The 23,291-nt window shown below is 39.1% G+C and overlaps 1 protein-coding gene across 1 annotated transcript; it reads left to right on the top strand.

Moving 5' to 3' along the window:
- The first annotated feature begins 21 nt into the window (after positions 1-21).
- Positions 22-23,291, top strand: flw (protein phosphatase 1 catalytic subunit flapwing). The gene is made up of 5 exons (XM_017146831.3): positions 22-568; positions 20,746-21,093; positions 21,153-21,496; positions 21,561-21,695; positions 22,041-23,291. The coding sequence occupies exons 1-5, from the start codon at positions 517-519 to the stop codon at positions 22,152-22,154; spliced, it is 993 nt and encodes a 330-aa protein (XP_017002320.1). The 5' UTR covers positions 22-516; the 3' UTR covers positions 22,155-23,291.

Below are 23,291 nucleotides of genomic sequence, written 5' to 3'. Positions count from 1 at the left end.
TTTTCCTGCCCTCCGGCAAACGGTCACACTCAGCTAGCTGGCGATTCTGATCTGACGATTTTTGTTATTGGCGGAGAGAAAATTACGGTGGTTTATAAATTCTCAGTTAAGCCGATTTCTCAGCCCCCCCGCATACAAATACGTATATTCCCCGACCGATTTGCGATCGAATCGCATCGAATCATATCGAAAACACCGAAAGTCGAGCGGCCGTGCGTATTTTTTTTCTGTTCTTGCCCCTCGTGCAACATCAGTGAACTAGCGGCCCACCAAAAGAGAGAAAAGTGAAATTGCCTTTTGCGGCAAATGGGAAAAAAGTAAAAGAATACAAATACAAATAGCGATTGTTCGAAAATTGTTGTTTACAATAAGTATATAAGCCAAACGGGCGTCGCTGTGTGCGTGTGTGCGTGCGTGTAGTTGTTGCGCCAAAAATTCCAATCGGAATTCTGGAACAGCTGGCCACAACAACAAAACGCGGCCAAGAAGAAAGAAGAACAATTTAGCTGCTGAAAAATGGGCGATTTCGATCTGAATGTGGACAGTTTGATACAGCGGCTGCTGGAGAGTAAGTAAATGCGCCCAAACCCCCTCGGACTTTCCTTTTCCGATCCCCGCCCCTGTCCTACCCCGTTTTAATTTATAACCCAGTTTATCGGTGTGTGTGTTTGTGTGTGCGATTGCATTTTCTAATTATTGCACATTGTTCGCTTAAATGGTAGTTTATTTTTCTCTCTAAAAAAACCCCTTTTTCTTCGCCGCCGCCGCTGCTGCAACCGTTTGAATTTGACTCTTGAATCAATTAGTTTTAATTGATTTTCATTGCTCCTCTCGGAAAACGGCAACAACAACAATAACGAAAACGACAACAACATCTACTGTTACACTCATTAGCGTTTACATAACGCTAACAGCGATCGCGCTGTTACTAGTGCCGTCTCTTTCATCAACTGTCTCTCAATGATTTTTGGTTTATTAGTTTTTCGACTATATCGAATGCCCATGACGTCATCGTGCTGATAAACACGGGCGTGATTCAAGCTAAATATATATGTTCATACGTATGCAGCCATGAATTCGCCGGCGAAGGAATGGAATTGGATCACATGAGTTCTCGATAAGGAGCTTAGCGGCAAATAACCCCACTGACCGTTAGGGCGGGACCACTAGTCGTGTCACGCGATCATCGCTAGTAAATATCGGTTGAGACCGTTTAATAAATTTTTCATTTTTCATGAGCAATGATTGAATAATATTGGATATTCTTTTGGTTAATATCGGTTAGTTTTGAGAGATATTTGTTATTCGAAAAAAGGCAATATTAAATACAAATTTTAACATCAAATACTCACAATTTTTTGTTTGCATACGATAGAAAAGTAGGTTGGAGGCAGGGTTCATATCCCACCTCTATTTCAATCTAAAAAATCTTATTTTATTATCGGATTAAAATGTTTTTATATCGCAATTAAATTTTTAATATCTCGTACAAAATGATGTAATATTATAAAAATGCTCATCATAACGTACTACATTTCTTTTGGGTAGCTTAAATTTATATCGTTTCATTAGCTTAAATTTTGGTTGTGTTAAAAACGTAAGCTGACTTCGAGTTTCTTCGATGGATACGTATAAAAATGTAAAGTTTCTAAGAATATTCCTATCGTTAAAAGAAAAAGCTGCCTTAGCCGATGTCTACTGTAGGGGGCTTAGAAAGCGCGGTGGGGGTTGTGTCATCATCGTCATCATGCAACCTTCCTGCAAAGCGTAAAAGCGCTAAATAGTTTACATTTTTGCAACCTCTCTTCGGTTTTGGGTTGGGTTTCCCTTCTTCCTGCTGGGCAGACCCCAAAACCCAACCGCCCAACATCTGCGAGCTGCGAGGGTTGCTTAAGCCGCTTAGCGCTTGTCTCGTTTTGCAAGTGTCAGCCAATGTCGAAGATTTGACTTTGGCTCTGGCTCCCCGACGCTTCGGGGAAATTGCATTTGAACATTGCGATTTTCGGTTTTTGTCCATTTCCGCAATGCGTTTCTCTTTCCCTCCTCCGAAACTGTCTTTCGTTTTCACTTTTTTCATACCCTGAGATGACACGACCCAACTACAGTGGTCACTGGCAAAAAAACTATGAAATAATTTCAAAAGGTGTCTAAAAGTATGCTCCAAAAAATGTGCCTTTGTCTTTCGGCATGCATAATCAGGACTACAGGATTCAAATGTAAATTGTAGCATACTTATAGGCTATACGACTTTTTGTTCTTAGGTTCTTGAGGCCTCAAAAACCAATAGAAACAATCAAGTTACACAAAACAAATTTATTAATGAATAATATTATATAATATATTTTTTTTTACCTTTAATTACCTTAGTATTGCTTTGGTACTTTGTTAAATGGTAAATAAATAAATAACATTCAATTAAAATTTTTGTCCTTATATTGATTTTTAAAAATTAAAAAACAAAAAGAAGAAAATGTGGTTCCCTTTTATCGATTGGCTTCTGTAAAAAAGCACTCGCAGATGACCAAGTATAAGGGCAATAGAAAAAGAGACAGATTGGGCGAGATGGTCGCGGTAGACCCACCATTTGTCAAGGTCATCGAGTGGGCTAGGTCATGGCACTGCCCGCCTCTCTCTTTCTGCCCCTCCCCCCCGAAAAAATGCCATTAATTTTGATCTATGAAGCGTCATCAGCCTCTGTCACCGGCAGCAAAGGCAGCAAAAGCAGCAGCAGCGGCGGCAGATAAATTTCATTTGTCAAACTGCAAATTGAAATTGAATTTTTAGGGCACTTTGCCGGACTCTCCTCTTTTATTTTTTCTCCTTTTTATGTTTTTTATTTCTATATATCCTCTGACCCCTCCTCGTCCCAGTTTTATTTGAGTTATGAATCGTTATATATATACATACATATAAATATGCAACGCGAAGACTTCAAAAAACAAAAAGAGGCCGAAGAGCACGCCCAGAAGCTGCTAATCGCTCAACAATTGGCCGCCGCCGGCGGAGCGGCAGCCGCCGTGGCCACCGCTTCAGCCGCCGCCGCCGCTGCCGCCGTTACCGCCTCATCGCCCACAGCCAGCAGCAGCAGCAGCAGTTACTCGGCGGTGGCGGCCACCTTTGGTCCTGGGGCAGGTGGAGGTGGAGGTCCGTCCACCAGCCACGATCCGCTGGACGAGCTCACCGAACAGCAGCGTCGTCTGCTGCAGCAATACTCGATATCGCCGCCCAGCGAGACAATGATATCGGCCGACGGCGACCAGATCACCGTCCATCATCCTCGCGAGGAGCCCAAGAAATCCAGATTGAAATTGCGCGACTTTTTCGTCGCCGAGTTTGGTATTACCGCCTATAGAATCTAAAATCACTGTTGATGTGTTTTTGATGATCATCCATCATCATGCTCCATATTCTCCAGTGCAAAGTAAACCATTCAGCAGTGGGGACAGCAGCCTATCCACTAAAACCCCCACAAAGTAGCCCCCCCCCTGTGCCACGTCCATGTCACTGCAGAGAAAAAGGACCTCTGGCGCTTGTTTCCCAATCAAACAGCCCCCACAATCCACACTTATCTCACCCCAATCCAAATGGCCAGCTCACTCACAGCTTGTCACACGGCTAAAAGCTTTGGCAGCACAAAGGGATGCAATTGCGAACCAATAAGCGATACACATAGCCACTCAATCAGCACTATTCCTGGGTACACTGTGCCGAAAAGGGGCGCTACTTGCTAGCTGCTAATTTATACAATTCATAGCTTAGCATTCATATCATTTTGACAAGAATTAAGATCATGTTTATCTTATTTTACAATATTTGTTAAAAAAATACTAAACTTGGTATTTTAAAACAGTATTTAAAATATCAAGTTGATATGTTCGACTCATAAATTTGACATTAATCGGCTTTTTATTGATATGAAATAAGGTAGAAATGATCATATTTCATATTGAATTTTTTTCTGTGCAGGAAGTCACAGCTCTCGTTCTTGTTTTTATTTTCATATTTATTTAATTTCAATAGAATAGAGCACCCAATATTAAAGGATGCTAGCAGGATGATCTTTTTGATATTTTGATTATCTCCTCAAGTAAGGTCTCAAGATATTGGAAACAAATAGCTCTATACAGAATATTCCTTAGGGCCCCATACAATTGCAGTAGCAAAAGCCCAAAGTAGCTATAAATAAAACCTATTAAATGGGGAAGAATTTCATGATATTTATGATCTGGTGTGCGGTTACTGTTTACTTTTCCGGAACTGCAATCGCAATGTCAGTGCCAACGCTTGACCAACGCCTGCCCCGATTAGGTACATATAGTATTTTTCAAAAATATATCTATATATATATATATAGTATCTATGTGTGTGTTATGCAATCAATTCAATCCAGATACTACCCACTACCAGCCCCAGTAAAAGCCACAACCCGAATTGCCTTCATCTAATTGTTTTCACACGACGCAAAATCCGCTATCGTCAAATGTAATGCGAAACAAATTATATAAATAAAGCAGGGAGAAGTGCCAGAAAGAAAGGGTTGCTATTATTATGGAATGGGGATGGGGATGGGGATGGGGATGGGTTTTTGGTATGGGTTTTGGGTGTTGTGCTTGAGTGATGGCGATGTTGATGTTGAAGGAGGGGCAATTGTTGTCCAAAAAAGAATCTCGTTGAATGTGACACGCGACATTACAAACAACTGCAGTGCTGGGGGTGATAAACAATAATAATAACTATATAAATGTACCAAATCAGGGAATCAAATATGGGGGGTTGCATAACGGTAAGGCTAAAGTGAAAAATTCGTTATGGTTTTGGTAACTTAAGATCTATCACATATCATTGTGTAATTTTAGGAAATATTTTATAGATTTATTTAGTATTTGGTATCATAAAAAACCTTTAGTTTGGTAATCAGAATAATTTTAGTTCTTTGAACTTAAACAGTTAGTTTGCAAAGGGTTTACCAATTTCCTTTAAAACCCTGAGCAACAAGTCACCTTCCAAATATCGCAATTATCATGCCCAGAGCCTTAACCCCTGGCCAACTGAAGGGGAAACCTTAACCCTTGCTAAATTATTGTTATCCATCCCCAGCACAGTGTTATTGATTGGCCTGTTGTCCCATTTTTTCCCCCATTTCGCGCGTGCTGGCGCCTTGGAGAGTGTGCCAAGGCTCGATTTTCTCGGTTTTCTCAGTTTTCTCGGAGCAAAAGTCACTGCCGAGTCATCCTTGTCCCAGTGACACACGTCGTCGTATGTTGGCCTCTCCAAGGGTTCCGTTCCGTGCCTTGACAAATATCCTTCGTTATTTTGATGCATTTCTAATGTTTGTATAATATTTGTATAATTGAGTTGGTAGACTCTCATCCCCCATTCCCCCCCTTTCGTCGCTTTTATATTCCATCTATATCTATAGCTATCTCGGTTGTCGTCGATGTCGCCAAAAGGCTTTATCGCATGCCAGGGCTGTCATCGCTCTTGATGTTTGTGTGATTACATGCCCTGTGTTCGCGCATAAAACTGTGGTATTTTAAGTTTCTCAAAGCTTGCGTACTAAATTTAATATTGAAACGCCCCTAGCACTAGAAACTCATTCACCAAAAATTAATAATTTTAATGTAGAAAAAAGATTTTTTTTTTTAATTATAAGCTTTTAAATATTTATGTAAAATATGACATTTCATGTACCCTATGATAACCATTGCTTAAAAAAATATGGGTATCTATTAGTCGATATGCAGAGATTTTTACCATTTATTATAGAGAGAGGGATCTGTACAAGTTTGTTTGATTAGCGCGCGGCGGTTATTGAAAATGTAATTTGAATGTCATAACCTTCACTTGAGTCAATCAGCGTGGCATAATAATACTATAATAATAATAATAATAATAATAATAATAATAATAGCAAAGAGAATTCAAATCCGCCAAAAAGAAGAAGACCTCAAAAATAGTGGCCCAAAGGCAAAAACGACGGATAACTGGCATTGCGTGCCTGGTGATTCTGTTAGCAAAGGGCCGTTTTGGTGTTTTCTTGGTCGATCGGTGGGGAGGACTCGCTAATGCGCCTCCTCTGTTTCCATTTAAGTGGTTTTTGATTAGCTTTCGCCATCGGCTTTCGGCACATTGAGATATAGAAGGCGGCCTCTGATTTAGGGGATGGATAGTGGGTAATGAGAGCCGCTTCAATTGCAATTTGGCACAAGCTTTTTCTTTGACGCAAGCACAAACGAGGGTGGATCAATCACTTATCAACTAAAGATTTTTAAATCGAATTTAATTGCTAAAATTTCACTTAAAAAAATTCTGATTCTTGTTAATTGCCAGAGTTATTTCTTTTCACCTCCGTCAGCCTATTTAATTATGTTAACCGCTAGTCCAGTCGAGTGTCATAAACACCGGAGGGGAAAACCAACGAAACAGAAATTCACAGACAAACAAATAAAAAGCAAAGCAACATCCAAAAAAAATTTGGCCTGCATCCATAATCGCATATAAACTAGAGAGCGCAGCGAGTTAGAAGTGGCAACTCTGGTGATGAGCGGGGGTGGCCAGGGTAGCCAGGGTGGCAGACATCAAAAGTTAGTTCATTAATTAAAAAAAAACGGAAGAAAAACGACAACAAAACAATCGCTTCATGCATGCTTGAGCACAGTAAATTCAAAGCGCAAATCCACATTTCCCCCTTTGGGTTTTCTTTTTAAATTCCAAATCGTAGAAATAATTCCTAATGGCCAACTACATAATATTCTTCAACTTCTCTTCATTAAATATGTTTAATTAAAGACGTTTGCATTTTAAAAGTCTGGTAATCACTAACATTTATAAATGTTATAATATTTTGTATAAAGAGCCACAAATAACATCTATCATTGGTAATTATACATTTCATTATAAGGGCAATTTTTTTTTAAATTTTTTTTATATAAATAAAAGGCTTCATTGAAAGTCTCTTCACAAAATTTTGTATTTTTTTCTTTTTTAATATTTCTTAAGTCAAGTTTCGAATAGAAACCAGGGACCGTAACGATTTTGACATTTATAGATAAAAGTTATTTCAAAGGGTTATTTTTTAATTGTTCTTTTAATTTTTATTTTAAAAGGGTCTACTAACAGTTTTTTTTTGGATTTTTATATTTTAAAAGTTATCAATGACTTTTCAAAATAAAAGTGTCTCGGAGACATATTTATTTAAACTTAAAACCAGAATCTCTTAGTGACTTTTATAGGTTAGGTTAAGAATAAAACACATTTCAATTAGAAACCCATTTGCTTTTCTCCCAGTGTCAGCCGTAAGCGGTTACTGGCTTGCAGTTAATACTACAACTGCAAGTGTTTTAATTATGGTGTTGCCGCTGCGCTTTCTCCCTGCCCTCACATGTGGTTCTATTTTTATTTTGCCGTACGAGCACACGTGTATATAGCACGTTATATAATATGACACTATAATTCTCACCAGGGTCCAAAGCCACCATCCACCACCCACCATTCACCATCCACCACCCACCTGAGCCCGCCCACGTTTTGTCACATTGCGTGCACTTGGCAAATAAAAACGAGCGGCAAAAAGCAAAAATGCCCGAGAATGGGTATGAAAAAAGGGAAAACGAATTGCCAGTGGCGCAAAAGAACAAAAAAAAAACAGAAAATGTTTGTATCTAATGACACGTGTGTGTGTGGGTTTTGGCTAAAAGGATACTTGAGGGCTTAACAGGATACTCGGCCAAAATTTTGAAGGTCACCACCGCAGAAAACCAGGTGGAAGGGATTGCCAGCAGAACAACCTGACCATTTGACCCAAAAAAAAAATTTCAATTTCTCGTTTACTTTCAGAGAAACACACCCAAGACACACACACACACACTCACACAGTAGAAGCTTAATAATACATTTGACCTTTTGGCTTAGTTTTTTTTTCTTTGCTTGTTTTCTTCATTTTCGCTTTCCATTTTTGCTTGCTTTGTAAGTTCTTTTTTATAGCTCGGTCATCTTGGCTCGCCGGAGTTGTAAATGGCTGTTGCATACTTCAAGGGGTTGAAGGGGCTCGAGCCCGAGGTCCTTGAGCTTGGAATAGCAATAGGAATGGGGATTGGCGGACAATGGCTTAATTTCGGGCTGCGAATTTATGGCTTAAGGTGTGAAAAGAATGTGTTTAAAAAAAAAAAACCAAAGTATTCGCCACTTCTGCGACAATATAATATCATTTGTAGATTTATACACAGAGAATTGGTCAATTTGTCATCTTTTAGGGAATTTTTTTTCGTATCATATTGATATGAATACAAATTGCATATGATCTTATTTTATATTATTTTTGGTATTTTAAAATGGTAGATTTATAAATTTTATGAAATAACTGATTTGATGAAATATCAAATTGATATGCTCAAAACATAAATTTGACATTAATCATATCGTTTTTTTTATTGATATAAAATAAGGTCAAATTGAGCTACATTTCATATCAGCTTTCTTTACATAAGCTGTATTTGTTTTGTTTTTTTTAATCAGAAATATTTAAAAAATGTTAAAAGTATTATAAATGAAAACTTGCTTAAAAATCCTGGCTATATCGAAGCTTTTGGCCAAGAGCTCAGTTGGTAGTTGCTGTCGCAGTTGCCATAATTGCTGACACATTTTCCGTAACCCTTTTTTGCCCGCTCCTTTGCGCAATGTCCATTGCATACTTTTGTGTGCATGCAATTTTAATGCCTATTGGCATTCCACGACGACCCCGCCCTCCTTGTGCAATTTTCATGAGCCAGAGAAGCTATGAAAGTATAAATCAACAAAGTTTTCTCCAAAGAAAGGGGGTTGCCAAGGGGGGTCAGTGGGCCAAATGTCGCAATCTGCTGCTGGTGCTGCGCAAAACATGACTTGTGGACCCCAGGAAAAGCGAAGGGAATGAATCCTCGTGCTTTTGGGAAATTCTTTGTAAGCCGCTTAAGGAAGAGTACCTCAAAAGAATATGTTCAAAGGAACCAATTTGCCTTTAATTGCCGCTTCAAACAAAATACCCTAAAAGTTCGAATCAGGTGAAATATACATTTCAAATATAGTTTCAATTTCTAAATATAAATTATTATCAATAGACTTTTCCATTTTTAAATAAATATTTAATAGGTTTTAAATCGAGTAAACAATCTTCTTACAAATTTTTTTTAAATACATAATATTTTATGAACAAAAAACACAAATAATTTTGTTATTTCATTTTAAGAGTATAATGATTTAAAAATTAATTCAGATTCATTCGTTTTTTCATTGTTACATTTTTCACACCTTCATCAAAGTTTTTTGTTGGCTTGTCAGCTGTCCTTGCACCAGTTTACCTGAATTGCTAAACTTTTCGACCATTCGACTTATAGAGCCACCTTACCACCTCACCATCTTACACTCGCACTACACGTGTGTGCAGAGAATTTAAGGCATTTCTCGATTCCACTAATTTTTAAGGGCAAAAAAGCTTTGGGCCTGGGTCAAAATGAGGCGAAATAAATTTGCCATGTGCCTTGACCTTTACACACCCTAAATTACACCCCTAAATAGGCGGAGTCCAGTGGGCGTGGCCCCCGACAAATGGAAGGCAAATGATGGCCAAAAAGCAGATGTCTCGGGTTTCTTTCCGGCCATTGCTAAATGTGGTCAACAATCTGCGCCAATAAATCGCTGTGAGAAAATGATGAAAGGGATTTCATAAATCTATTTTAAAGCATTCCCTTTTGATACAATTTCAAACGTTCTTAAATGCAGCATTTAACGATTCAGCTAAATTCAATTAATTTGCGAAAAAGGGGGCGAAACACCTGCGATGGACAGCTTCAATGCCGCCGACACCCACAACACCCAAAACACCCACAACACCTGACCCAACTGCCCACCTCAGCTGTCCAGGGTGATGTTGAAAAATTAAACAGCGTCAGAAAGTGAAAATTCAATGAGAAACAAAACAAAGGGAAAACAAGTTTGTTTCAAAGTTGGGAAAGCGAAGGATATCCTTAAACAAAGTATAAATAAGTAATTAAAGGTGCATGACTTTCTATTCTGCGGGTGATTCTAATATTTTATATTTTACTATTTTAAAACTTTTAATATTAAATAGATGGATTTAATACGTAAATACATTTATTTTTTAGTAAAAAGATTTTTATTTAAATTAATCGCTAACCTACGAACTTTCAAGTCAAAATGTAAATATCTAATGTTTTTCTTTGTGCTTTTCCTGTGGCTGCTTGCTCTCTCAGTGTTTTTCTTATGATTGTTAATTAGCAAATAGGCATTGCAAATGTTTAAACAATTGTTGTTGTTGCCAGTACAATTGTGCAAACAAAGTGCTGCGGGGTGGCAATTTAATGGATCCGATCCGATGGCTTCGATAAAGATAAGATGCGAGAAAGGAGGTGCCCAGTGTGGTTATTACGTAATATGCAAAATAGTGTTTGAATTGCATTTTAATGATCTGAAGCAAAACAAAGTATCAAAATCCATATTGATTAATTAAATCTGTTGTACTTTATTAATAATTTTATTTTATTTTCATTTTAACCATCAAGTCAAAGTTATGTTTAATTCAAATTTTAAAATTTAAAAAATAATGGAACGTTCCCTTCCATATTTATTTGACATTCCATAAATTACAACATTTAAAAAGAGGCAGCCGTAAATTGGGTTAAACGACGACCCTCAACGAATCGAGTCGAATCGAATCGAATCAAGGGAAATGTACGAAATGTACGAAACAAGAAATTCAACCATGGCCAGCAAATATGTAGAAACGCTCATTACTCATACGCCATGTATGCTCTACGCTGTCTTTGTTCTTCCTCGTTTACTTGTTGTCAAAATGGAATGGCTATTTTTAAGGTCGACCGAGATATACGCATGTGTTTCTTCTTCCAATTATTGGCGATAAGATAAGTTGGAAAAACTGTTACAGCGAGTAAAGAAAAACAAGAAAGAAATGGTGGTTGTACATTTGAAGCACCGAATTTTGTATTCCCTTTATTTTTGAATTTTTATAATATTCAAAAAAAACTATAGCTTTTTTAACTTAAGTCCTAAATCATATAAACATATTTTAATAGAACTAGCAAACCTTTATAAATCCCAATGAAACTCCATTTAGTTTAAGGTTTATTCTTTATAGGTTGTATCTATTACATGTGACCAGAAGTATAGAACCCCGTTTCCAAGAGCATAATAACAAAGACACGGTGGAAGAATGCCAAACCATAAGACAAATGAATCAGCCGCAAAGTAAGCGGTGCCCGGGGGTTTTTTCAGTGGGTGGGTGGTGGGTGGCAACGACTGGTGAAAAGCTTCCGTCTTCCGCCTACCGACCAACCGGCCGTCCTTCGTTCGCTCTGTGCGTCCACGACACAATCATAACGAGGCGCTAATTAAGCAAAAGCTCCAAGTAAATAAAATGGAATTTGCACTCGTAGATATAGAAACAATACGTCGGCGTAAATGCCACCCGCTTTGCCTTTGCCTTCCCGTCTTGAAATCTCATCGAATCCATTGGTCTACTTCCCTGAATTATATGCAAGATTATTTTCTGACAAATTTTTTTATTTCGATGAAATTACATTTAAAATGGAGGTATATTTCGCATTTTTTCAGTTGGAAAATCAAAAACAAGGCAATTAAAGAATGTTATTGGGGGTTATTTGTTATTGGTGGTTTTTAAAACTAAGATTATATTTATAAATATATGTTTATTTATTTTTTAAAGGTTTAATAGGAATATTATGAAGTATTTATACCCAGCTTAAAATAAAATACTTTAGGATATGCGGTTCCCAAGTAATGAAGATAGAATCATAGAACTCCTTGATCTTTTCGAGGTAATTCTTGGCGTCGATCAGTCGAAGGGCTGCTCTCGTTTAGCCGGCATCCCTGGGCTTGTTATAGTCTTGCAGTTATGTCGCTCGATAAATAGCCAAAGGCGATGACGACGACGACGACGACCAGTCAAAGCCAAGCCAAATGAGTGCAGTTGTTGGAACTTGGGTGGCTTGGTTAGGTGGTTAGGTGGGTTCAGTGAGGGAGCTTCTTACAAAATCGATCCTACTGAGGAGAAGGGAGGAACAAAAAACATGCGAAAGAGGAAGAGGAGTGCCAGTGGTATATGTATACGTACACAGAAAAAAATTGATATTATTAAAATAATTTTGTTAAAATAAAGATTATGTTTATCTTATTTTACAATAATTGTTCAAAAAATACTCAAATTGGTATTTTAAAATAGTATTTTTATGACATTTGTGAAATGATAAAATCATAAATTTGACATTAATCATATGGGCTTTTTTATTGATATGAAATAATGTGGAAATGACCCTATTTCATATCGAATTTTTTTCCTGTGTGTATTTGGCATATTCAATGGCTGGCTGGCCGAGCGCCATGCTGGCCTCCTCCTTCACTTCCCTTTTCCCTCCTTATTTTCCCGCCCTGCCTTTTGCTTTTTTGAGTTTTCCATTTTCCAATTTGCCAGGCCAGTCGGCAGTCGAAAAAATTAAACTAAAGCAACGGCAGCAGAGGCAGAAGCAGAAGCAAAAGCAGCAATATGCTAAAAATAAATGTTTATTTTATAAGATTCTTTCTGCCTTTCCTCTCGTTCGTCGTTGGTTTTGTTGCACGCGTTGGGGAACTTTGTTTTTTTTTTCAGATTGTCATTGTTTGTTTCTTGAGGGGGCACAGGAGGAGGAAGGGAAATTCGAGGGCAAGTAAAAGGGAAAGCAAGCCAGATAAGAAAGGAAATGTAGGGAAAACTGATGCCTCCAGGGGGAGATGTTATGCTTATGCTAATCATTCGAAATCGCTTTTGTGTGTACTTTAATAATATTATGAATCATTGGGTCAACAAGGTTTCTATTATAGAGGTAATCTTAAGAAAATATCAATTTGAAAATCAATTACTTAAATGATTTTACAAAGTACATAAACCTTGAAAAAATCATAATAATATATGGGGAAAAATATTAAATATAAAAAACATCTGGTCACTTGAGTTCAGAATATTTGTTTAACGCGTGGAACTAAACATAAAATCATTGGGATTACGTTGGTATTTGCTCTTCTCCCAGCAAATTGCCTTCCATCCACATGGCCGAAATGCGGCAATTGATGGCCTTTCCACAGGCCAAACAAAGGAAAGTTGGCCAGGAAAACTACACTTGCCACCTCTTCTGGTTTTCTATTTGACTCCTGTTGTTGTGCTTTAAACAGTGTTATTTATTTATTTATTTACTTTGTTATTTCGCAGCGTTGTTTGTTTGCCATTCTGTTTGTTTGCCATTCGGGACGTCAGTGTTGCTGTTAGCCGTGTTTCTTGGGCGCTTCTTTGGCTCTTTCCGTTCGGCTGCCAAGGCAGAAATTGATTTTTATAAATAGCGAGCATACGCAACGTGGTACGCACTGAAGTAGAAACGCACACGCGACTGTACGTACATTTTCCATGTGCATTTCGTATTCGCCAAGGCAACGCACAAAAACATCTACAATGGATCGCTCCAATGGCCACAGTGAATGCCCAAGTATTGCACAAATGTGATTTGATTCGATTTGTTCTACGAAATGAGTTGGAAGGCCAAGAGGCAGGAAGCCAGAAAGGCAGGAAGGCAGAAAGGCAGGGGTCAAAGGGTGGGAACTCAAGAAAATAGCATCGTTCCCTCTTTTCCTTTCCTTCGATTAAAGCGATTGAGTGGCAAGAGCTTCCACAGATTGCCAGCAATTACGAAATATGCGAGCGATTTCCGGGAAATGGAATTCGGTTAATATTTTATGATTATGATTGCGTTTGCGTTTGATTGCGAATGAAAATTCCTAGCGCTAGCTGATCTATAAATATGCGAAACGCAATTGTAATCGATTTGTGGGCAATTGCGTGATTTCGATTAAAAGGGTTTACTTTTTGCATTGAATTAAATGCAAGGTGGCTAATATTTTATTAATTGAATTTTTAAAATGCGATAATTTGATAGCTAACTGCTTTTACCATCATTCTTAACCTTTTGAAATAGAGTCTAATAATAGGAAAAGGACAATCGGACGACTTTCTAAAAAGTTATGAGCAAATAATGAATTTTCCACTAGATGGCGCCACTTTCAAGCGACTGCTTGCTTTGCTAATTGCATATCTCCATCTCTCTCACTTTAGATTTAAAGATTTCTTTGTTCTGTGTACAATTTTTTCAAGAAATGATGCTTAAAAAAATGTTATTTCATCATAGCGCCCGGATATTGCTTAAACGTCGATTCTCTTGGGCCTTTGTAAACAATTAGAGGCTTTTACACACACAAAAGTCGATTCGTTATTGGAAAACGAACTAAAAGTTTCAACACTTTGTTGCCTTTCCATTCGCCTAAGCTAATTTGTGCAGCACAAATTAAACAAATTTGTGGTGTGTTTAGTTTAATTTCCCAAACATTTCTGGCCACCTTTTTTCGACCGCCATTTGCATTTTATTTGGATTTCGAAAAGTTTTCTGCTCAATTTTGTATTTTACAGTTTGCTAAATATTTTTCGTGATATTTTAATCAATTCCCGAACTGGCTTCGATTGGCCGCTGAAACGTTTGTCCAAACGGATTACGCATACGCCATGTGCGCCCCCATCGACTGACGACTCGACGACTCGTCGACGCTCGTCAGCAACCCTCAAAAATGTTGCTGCTGTGTGATGTAAACGCCGTTATAATCAGCGCTAATGTGCTTAAATGGCGACTTTGGGGTAGGGTTTTAGTAGTGTTGAGGGAAGGGTTTTCTTTCTGAGCTGGATTCAGGTGGTTACTCAATGAGTGTCGGTTAGTGTCGGTTTTGGTCCACCCTTTTAGGGCAAATATATGCCTTTTGGCATACCAAACTAAGTACTTCCCCCTGACATTCGACCCCATCCAAAAGAGCCCCCCCCCCACCAAGTGGGTCAATGTTGAACGGAAGTATTTACGAAAGTTTATTTCGCCAATTTCAGCTTTTCTCTCTTTGTTGTTTTTAATCACTTAAAATCACGAAGGAGATTTCCGGTTTTGGCGATGCTACTTGATATGGAATTGTTTTTTCCCCCTCTTCCCGGCTGCGAATCGGTTAAATAAAGATTATTATCCGCTTTGTTCCTTCCGATTCTCAAAGCAAATCTCGTTTACCCAACCATTACATTTCCATTTCGAGCATTTTGGGAACGGAATTGCGCTGACCCGTAAGCCAAACCCACCTACAAAGTGGGTCAATGCAAAACGGAAACAATTACCGATTCGCAAATGATTTTTTTTTTATTTTTCAAAGGCAAACTCAAAAATTTCAAACGAAATTTTCTTGCACTCTCGTCCTTAATCAACGTCGGTCGGTCGGCGGGCCAAAGGCGTTCATTACTCGATGTTTTGTTGCGGTTGTCGACGTTGTTATCTTTGCTTCATTTGCTCGGATTTCAACTTGAGCACGCAAAGGACGCAGGACGACCTAGGCCATGGTATTAGTGGGCAATGGTGGCGGTAGTGGGCGTTGTGGGCGCTGTGGGCGTGGCGCCTAATGGGCAACAATCATTTGATGGGCCGGAGCGGCATGGAAATATGTATTCTGTGCTCTGCGTTCTGCTTGCCAGGCATTAAAGCCAAAGGTCGTTGTTGGGCGGTCCAATTACGAAGTAGAGAGTGTCAAAAGAACGAGATTTTGACATTGAACCTCGCCCACAATAGACATAGTACACTGACAAAAGAAAAAGGGGGGGAACAAAATCAAAAGCTAAAGAAATGTATTTTAAAATCCCAACCGGATGATTTTTGGCTGTTAATCTTTGTAACTTTAAACTTAAACATTTTTATAATAACACCTATTAAAGTAAAGTTGAAAAGTATGTAAAAGGAAGCGTTTGGTTTAGTTATTCCAACCAAAATGTAAAAAGAATTTTTTAAATCGGACCATTCGTTAAAAAGTTATGGACAAATAATAAATTTTCCGATAGGTGGCGCCACTTTTAAGCGACTTTTTGCTATGCCGCTTGCATATCTTCATTGCTCGCACACTCATTTAGCTTAAGGTACGCTTTAAACTCTGAATTTCTATAAAACCGTATGTTTTAATGTTAAGTTTACAGATATCTTTCTTTTAAATTTTAAGTTATATCGTTTCGGGTTAAACCCCAGATACTCAGTCAGAAGCCGACCACACTGTTAATTAAATTGCCAGCTAACCTGAGGTAGATAGGAATAAGCAGTTGGGGCAGAAGGATCCGCTTGCGGTTGAATCCCGACGGAGTGAGATGAAATCGGGAGGTGACCGGATTTGATTGCTGTTCAATTTGCGGTGTGAAATCAATTTCAGCATGATGGGCAAGATGAAAATTCGATTTTAAGGTGCGAAGCGACAAATGTCATCGATGTGGATGGAAAATAGTTTATGAAATGTTTAAGGCACAAGCTTCTCTGAAGAACAAGTCCCTTGGGAGCAGCTCATCTTTTTAAGCAACCTCTTCACCCTTTTTCCTGGTGTTGCAAATCCGACTCAGAGCATCACCATAATTTTGAAAAAAAAAAGCTTTGCTCTTAATTTGCTTTGCTGCCAAACTTTCCCTGCGCCTTATCTCTCGCCATGCCCCTTTTCTTTTTCTCCTCGGTCGTGTTTATTCGCCTCCTATGTCCACAAACTTTCATCTTGGTAGTTTTGCTATCTAAATGGCTTAACATTTTCATTCAGTTCTTCCTGCTCCTTCCTTCCTTGCAAAGTTTGCTGCACAGGGCGGCGAGTGTTTAACTTCTGGCAGCTGCTGCTCCACTTTGGATTTGCCCAGCTACCATCCAGCAATCCCCTAGCCCATCCTCCTCCTGGGAGTTAATCGGGTCATAAAATGTCTGACGCAGACGCCCCTTTGACTCCATCAAATGTCTACCGTGCCATTCCACGTTGCGGGAAATTGTGAATCTCGTGATGGATTCCGTTTTGCAATGTACTCTCGCCTCAGTTGGGAATGCCCTCGGAAATGAGTGAATTAGGAGCAGGTATCCCGAGGTGGGCCAGCAATATCATTATATTCAGCTGTTTGAGTGGAAGGGATGATAGATTTTTGATAATATATGATAGAATATAGAAATTGAACTTTTTATAATAATATTTTCCACATTGATATTCGAAATATATATAATTAATATTAATAAAAGTAAAATTAAAAGGAAATGTGGTATTCAAAAAGTATGCAACCTAAATTTTATTATAAAAAAATCCCCTCACAACTAAATACTGGATTTTGCTTACTAGTTAAAGTATTATAAATTTACCATTCAGGAAAAACATACTTAAATAATACATAATTTAAATGTAAAAGGGTGCACTTTTCGTTGGGTTACCACATCCTTCATGGGATCTGCTCGTTGATGAGTTGCGCCTAAGTAAGTCATCAACTGCTGCAGCATTACATACACATCACATTCCATTCCATCCCATCTCATCACCCATATGTTTTCTTACATTTTTAATTTGTTCGCAGAGGCGGAGGTTGTGATGGGAATGGGGATGCTGGCGATAATGAAAGGATGGATGGAAGGATAAAATGCTTGTTGTTTGTTCGTTCATTCGTTCGTTTGTTTGTTCCGGGGGGAGCAGGCGGCCAAGACTTGTTAATCATGATGAACCAGTTAGATGTGACAGCAGACTCTGACAGGAAGTTCCCATGTGGAGTGTTTTCAGAGTGGATTCGGCACGTAACATGTCTGCGTTGCGGTGCTGGTGTCTCCTCATGTAAAATGCATGCTAAACAAACATGCGCGTCTTTTTTGCTTACGCATAATGCTACATTGCCAACCCACCCACCCACCGCCCCCGAAAAAAAAACCACCAAACCACGCCCCCTTTGTGATGTCTTCTTTATGCTGACAAATGCCTGACAGCCTGCGAGGGCATCCAGGCAGCAGGGCAGCAGTTTTCCGTGGAGTGGAGCATTGCGGAAATTTGCATAAAAATGAAAAATAAAGAGCGCTTCCCTATCACTCGCTCTCCATCCATCCATCTATGGATCTGCATCTGCCCATCTCCCACCAGCTTTGTGTCACATGTGTGTCAAAGTGTTGGGCTTAAAGCCGCGCAGATATGAGGCAAAAACGGCATTCGGTTAAATAGTTTCGTAAGAAATATTATTCATGCTTTGTGTTTCTTATTATATTTTTTTAAATATTTTTAAAACATGTCAGATGGCTAGAAATTACTATCGACTATCAGATACCCGTTATTCAGCTAAGGGAAGTGCGAGGGAGACGGAGATATGCATGCAGCAAAGCGACTGCTTGCACTGCTTGCATATCATTATTTGGTCATAACTTTTTATTGAATAATCCGATTTGAAAAATTTCTTCTACATTTCGATAGATATTAATAAACACTACAACATTTAATTTTATACTTTTTCAAAATCTTTATCTTGTTTAAAATTTTAACTATTCTTTTAGCAAAACCCCCCGCCTTCTCACATTTGTTGTGCTACCAAATCCTTTAAATAATCTCCGTCAAACCGAATAATCACTTCAAAAGTCGAGCAGATGTTCTCGGAAATTTATGCACAGGCGGAAGTAATTCTTTGTGTCTCGAAACCGAGGACCGATTACATAATACGGTTCCTTAAAGTATGCAACAGCTTCGAAGGGTTCGCGTGGAGCACACAGACACTCGGGGAAGGAGTCTCGCTTTCGCATTCGCATTCGCATAACTTAAACGGATTCCATTTCCCCGAGTGCATGAACCCATGGCTTGCATAATTTTGTGTATTTAACTCCTCCGCCTTCGGCTCCACTACTCCATCTCCGCCTCCACCTCCATCCACTCCAGGTCCACTATATCATATATGCTAATTCTAATGCCGACGTTAAGCATAAAAACTTCGCAAAAGAACTTTGGCCCGATTTTGATTTGATTAACTGACTACTGACTCTTTCCGGTGGGAAAACGTTTAGCTCTGATTTTTCCTTAGGTTCCTTAATCTATATGGATAAAACTTTCATTTCCATTTTGGGCTTCAATACAGAGCACACAGCAGTAAAGCTACAGCCTTGATATTTTTACCAAATATTCTTTTTGTAGTGTTAACTTAAACATTATTTTTAAGGCTTCTTGTATTTCAAATATTTTTGACTGTGAGGTATTATTCTTGAACTACTCTTTTGTTGATCGCTGATATATTATTGTCATGAAATAAGCCCCCTAATAAAGAAAAGGAAAACATTTTAATAACTTACAGGGTATTACCCTTTTTTAAAAACAAGTTTAATAAGTTATCATTAAATAATAAAAGTAATTAACAATAAAATAGATTCAAATTTAAGTAAATGAAAATAATTTTACAAACAGATGGCCAAATCGAAAGGCAATCCCTATATGCAGTGGCTGGTCCCCTTCTGCACATCGATGTGCGATAACTTTAATTAACCATTACTGAAATCACAGCTGCGGCAAAGTGCAATGCTGACGTTCTGGGAATTGGCTTGTGTGTTGGCCTGTTGGTCTGTTGGCCTGGCCAACTCGCCCATCCGCACCGCAATCCACTTGGCCAGTCCCACTTGGCCAATCCCACATTCTCACCCGCTCTTTTGGCCACATGGTGCTCGGCTCCCTCCCATTTGGGCCATGCTCTCGACCCAAATCCAGAGTTGGCTCACAATTTCCAAGGCAAGGACGAATGGATTGGGGGCTTGTCTGTTCTGTGTTCTGTTTTTGCGAGCCAAACGCTGGCCCAGCATTTTGGTCTATCCAAATTTAATTAAATTTTTTTGTGCACGCGCCACACACTCTTGCACGACCTACTTGTATTCCCAGGATAAAGGATAAAGGATAGCACTATCATCGTTTTCCCTGGCTCCGGAGCGTTTTGCCTTGCAAAATTAATTGCACGACAGGGGGTGAAATGGCAGGGCAAAAAGTGGGGTAGTGGCTTACGTGGTTGCGCCCACTTGTTGGCCAAGGTTTTTGAGATACGGTCTCCGAGCAGCGACAACCTGCAATTATCCCCGAGACCAGGAAGTTCTAACACACAGCTTTACCTTTGTTACTACCTTACATCGTAGTGCTCCCACACAAGAATCCTGCGACAGTTGCGGTCACAATAATAGGGTTTAGAGGGTGAAATTGGATTAATTAGTATTTTTAACTTTCGAAACTATTGTGTGATGGAATTTAAATTTTAAATTTGTTTATCATTAAAACTAATTTACATTTAGCAGAACTTCGCTTCAACTCGAATTTCTAAAATAGGTGTTTGTTTCCTGCGAGTAAAGGAAGTCATATTTATTTATTTATATGATGTTAGAAAAGTTTACAAAACTAAAACTAGCAAAGGATCTTATAGTAGATAACAATAATAATTAAAATAATTTTTAATATTTTATCTTGTGTACGAACCTTGGCATTTACACTTTAGTTGGTCACACTGTACTGTTGTTTTGAGCGCAACTGTACCATTCACCTTAACCTCACCAAATAGCCTGCACGCAATTTCGCTTGCGCCACAAAGTATGCAACCATTTCTTGCGGCATTGTTCTCCCGCCAAATCCTCCTGCTCCTCCGCCATTTGTGGATTCGTCTCCGCGTGTCCTGCGTCGATAGTTATCGTACTCGTACTCGTGCTCGTCGGTCTTTTGCCATAAGTCGTCAGTCGTAGGCTAAGCTCTAGTTACTATATCTATCTAACTGTCTATCTATCCTGTATGTTCGTACATGGCACATCCTTCCATTGAGTCCACTAACATCACGCTTAATTACAGTGCGCAGCTGCCGAACGGGCAAACAGGTGCAGATGACCGAGGCGGAGGTGCGCGGTCTGTGCCTCAAGTCGCGGGAGATCTTCCTGCAGCAGCCCATCCTGCTGGAGCTGGAGGCGCCGCTGATCATCTGCGGCGACATCCACGGCCAGTACACAGACCTGTTGCGGCTATTCGAGTACGGCGGCTTCCCGCCGGCCGCCAACTACTTGTTCCTCGGCGACTACGTCGATCGGGGCAAGCAGTCGCTGGAGACCATCTGCCTGCTGCTGGCCTACAAGATCAAATATCCGGAGAACTTCTTTTTGTTGCGCGGCAACCATGAGTGCGCCAGTATTAATAGGATCTATGGTAAGTGATTGTTATATTAAATACTGTATTATATTCATGATTTAATCCTAATCCTGCAGGCTTCTACGACGAGTGCAAACGCCGATACAATGTCAAACTGTGGAAGACCTTCACCGATTGCTTCAACTGTCTACCAGTGGCCGCGATCATTGACGAGAAGATCTTCTGCTGCCACGGCGGCCTCAGTCCCGATTTGCAGGGCATGGAGCAGATCCGTCGCCTGATGCGGCCCACAGATGTCCCGGACACCGGGCTGCTCTGCGACCTCCTGTGGAGCGATCCCGACAAGGACGTTCAGGGCTGGGGCGAGAACGATCGCGGTGTGAGCTTCACGTTCGGCGTGGATGTGGTCTCCAAGTTCTTAAACCGGCACGAGCTTGACTTGATCTGTCGTGCGCATCAGGTAAGTGATATCAGTGATGTGTATAGATCTTAACGAATTAAATCCACCCTTTATTAACTCACAGGTTGTGGAGGACGGTTACGAGTTCTTTGCGCGTCGCCAACTGGTCACACTGTTCTCGGCGCCCAACTACTGCGGGGAGTTCGACAATGCCGGCGGCATGATGACCGTGGACGACACGCTCATGTGCTCATTCCAGGTGAGATATGAGATACCTACCCAACAAGAGCTTGAAAAAATATCGACGATATTTAATTTGGTGTTTTTTGCCTTCAAAAAGTCGATATTATCGATTAAATATTGTCAAATTATCGAAAATATCGATAATTTTCAATTTCTATACCACACTCTCCCTAAAACTGATTTGTAACTGTGATTTAATCCCTTGAAAAAATATCGATGATATTTAATTTTGTGTGTTTCCCTTCAAAACATCAAATATCAATAAAATATTGTCAAAATATCGAAAATATCGATAATTTTTAAATTTTTATACCCAACGCCCTATAAAACTGATTTGTAATCATGATTTTATCCCTTGTAGATCCTGAAACCATCTGAGAAGAAGGCCAAGTATCTGTACAGCGGAATGAACTCGTCGCGACCCACAACACCGCAGCGCAGCGCCCCAATGCTTGCGACCAACAAGAAGAAATAATATATCCATCCGCTTCCATTTCCTTAAAGGTTCAACAAACAACAACAGAAATAAACTTTTACATAGATACACACATATATATACATATAAATATAAAAGGATAGAGGACGAGGACGAAAGAGTAGAGAGTAGAGAAAGAGCAAATGATAAATGATAAATTAAATATGTGAGCTAGCGAGCAGCAGAATCCAAGTGAATGAAGCTAAACATCTATGTGTATCCGTCATCCGTATCCTTTAGCACACATATATTGCATGCTTTATTGGGTGTGGAATCTGTGTCTAAACTTGATTACCTTATCACAGGCCCTAGTTAAGTTGATTCCTGCATTTCGAAGATGACAACAACCCCGTAAAACAACAGCAGCCCCATAAAACTCCCGAAACATGCAGATAAATAAATAAATTAAAAAGTACAGCGATGTTAAGCAATGAATTTATATATAGGCTTATTAATGTAAACTATATACGATATACTTATATATTCATAACTACAAACCAGAGAGAGAGAGAAGGGGAAAGCAAAGTATCTGTCCACTGTGCGGATCCCTGGGGCCTGGCACAGTGGGACAAAAACAGCACCGGCTAGCTAACACTTTACTTTTCCCTTTGGCCGTGCGCCGAGCTTACAAAATTCGCTGCAATTGTTCGATTTTTGGTTCTCTTCCTATCAACTAAGTGCGCATTACAAATTTGTCTAACAAAAACTTAAGGAAAATCAAAAAAATAAGAAAGCAAATGTTAAATTTAAAGAAGGGAAACGAAACGAAAGAAAACAAAACATAACGAAAGCAACCTATGTATTAAGCTTAAAACAGTTCAACTCTGTGTGTGTATTTTATTTATTATTTATCTATAAATATAAATATATGTTCTTTTTGTCATTGTTTAATTAATTTATTGCTTACACTGTATTTATAAAACGAAAAACAATTAATCCCTAATAACTATTTTTTTCTTCATTGTACTTGGTTTAAGTGGCAAAATACTGTTAACCTGTTAATGGGCATTTAAAAATTGGGGCTTGTTTTTCAATGCCTAGATCCTTACCTAGAAAAACTGCAACCTAACTTTAACTTGCCTCACACACAAATGAAAAATGAAAATGAAAAATAACGAATAAAAATGTTTAAATTTA

The sequence above is a fragment of the Drosophila takahashii genome, chromosome X, assembly GCF_030179915.1.
Source record: "Drosophila takahashii strain IR98-3 E-12201 chromosome X, DtakHiC1v2, whole genome shotgun sequence".
Lineage (NCBI taxonomy): Eukaryota > Metazoa > Arthropoda > Insecta > Diptera > Drosophilidae > Drosophila > Drosophila takahashii.
This window is presented reverse-complemented; position numbering and strand designations above follow the sequence as displayed.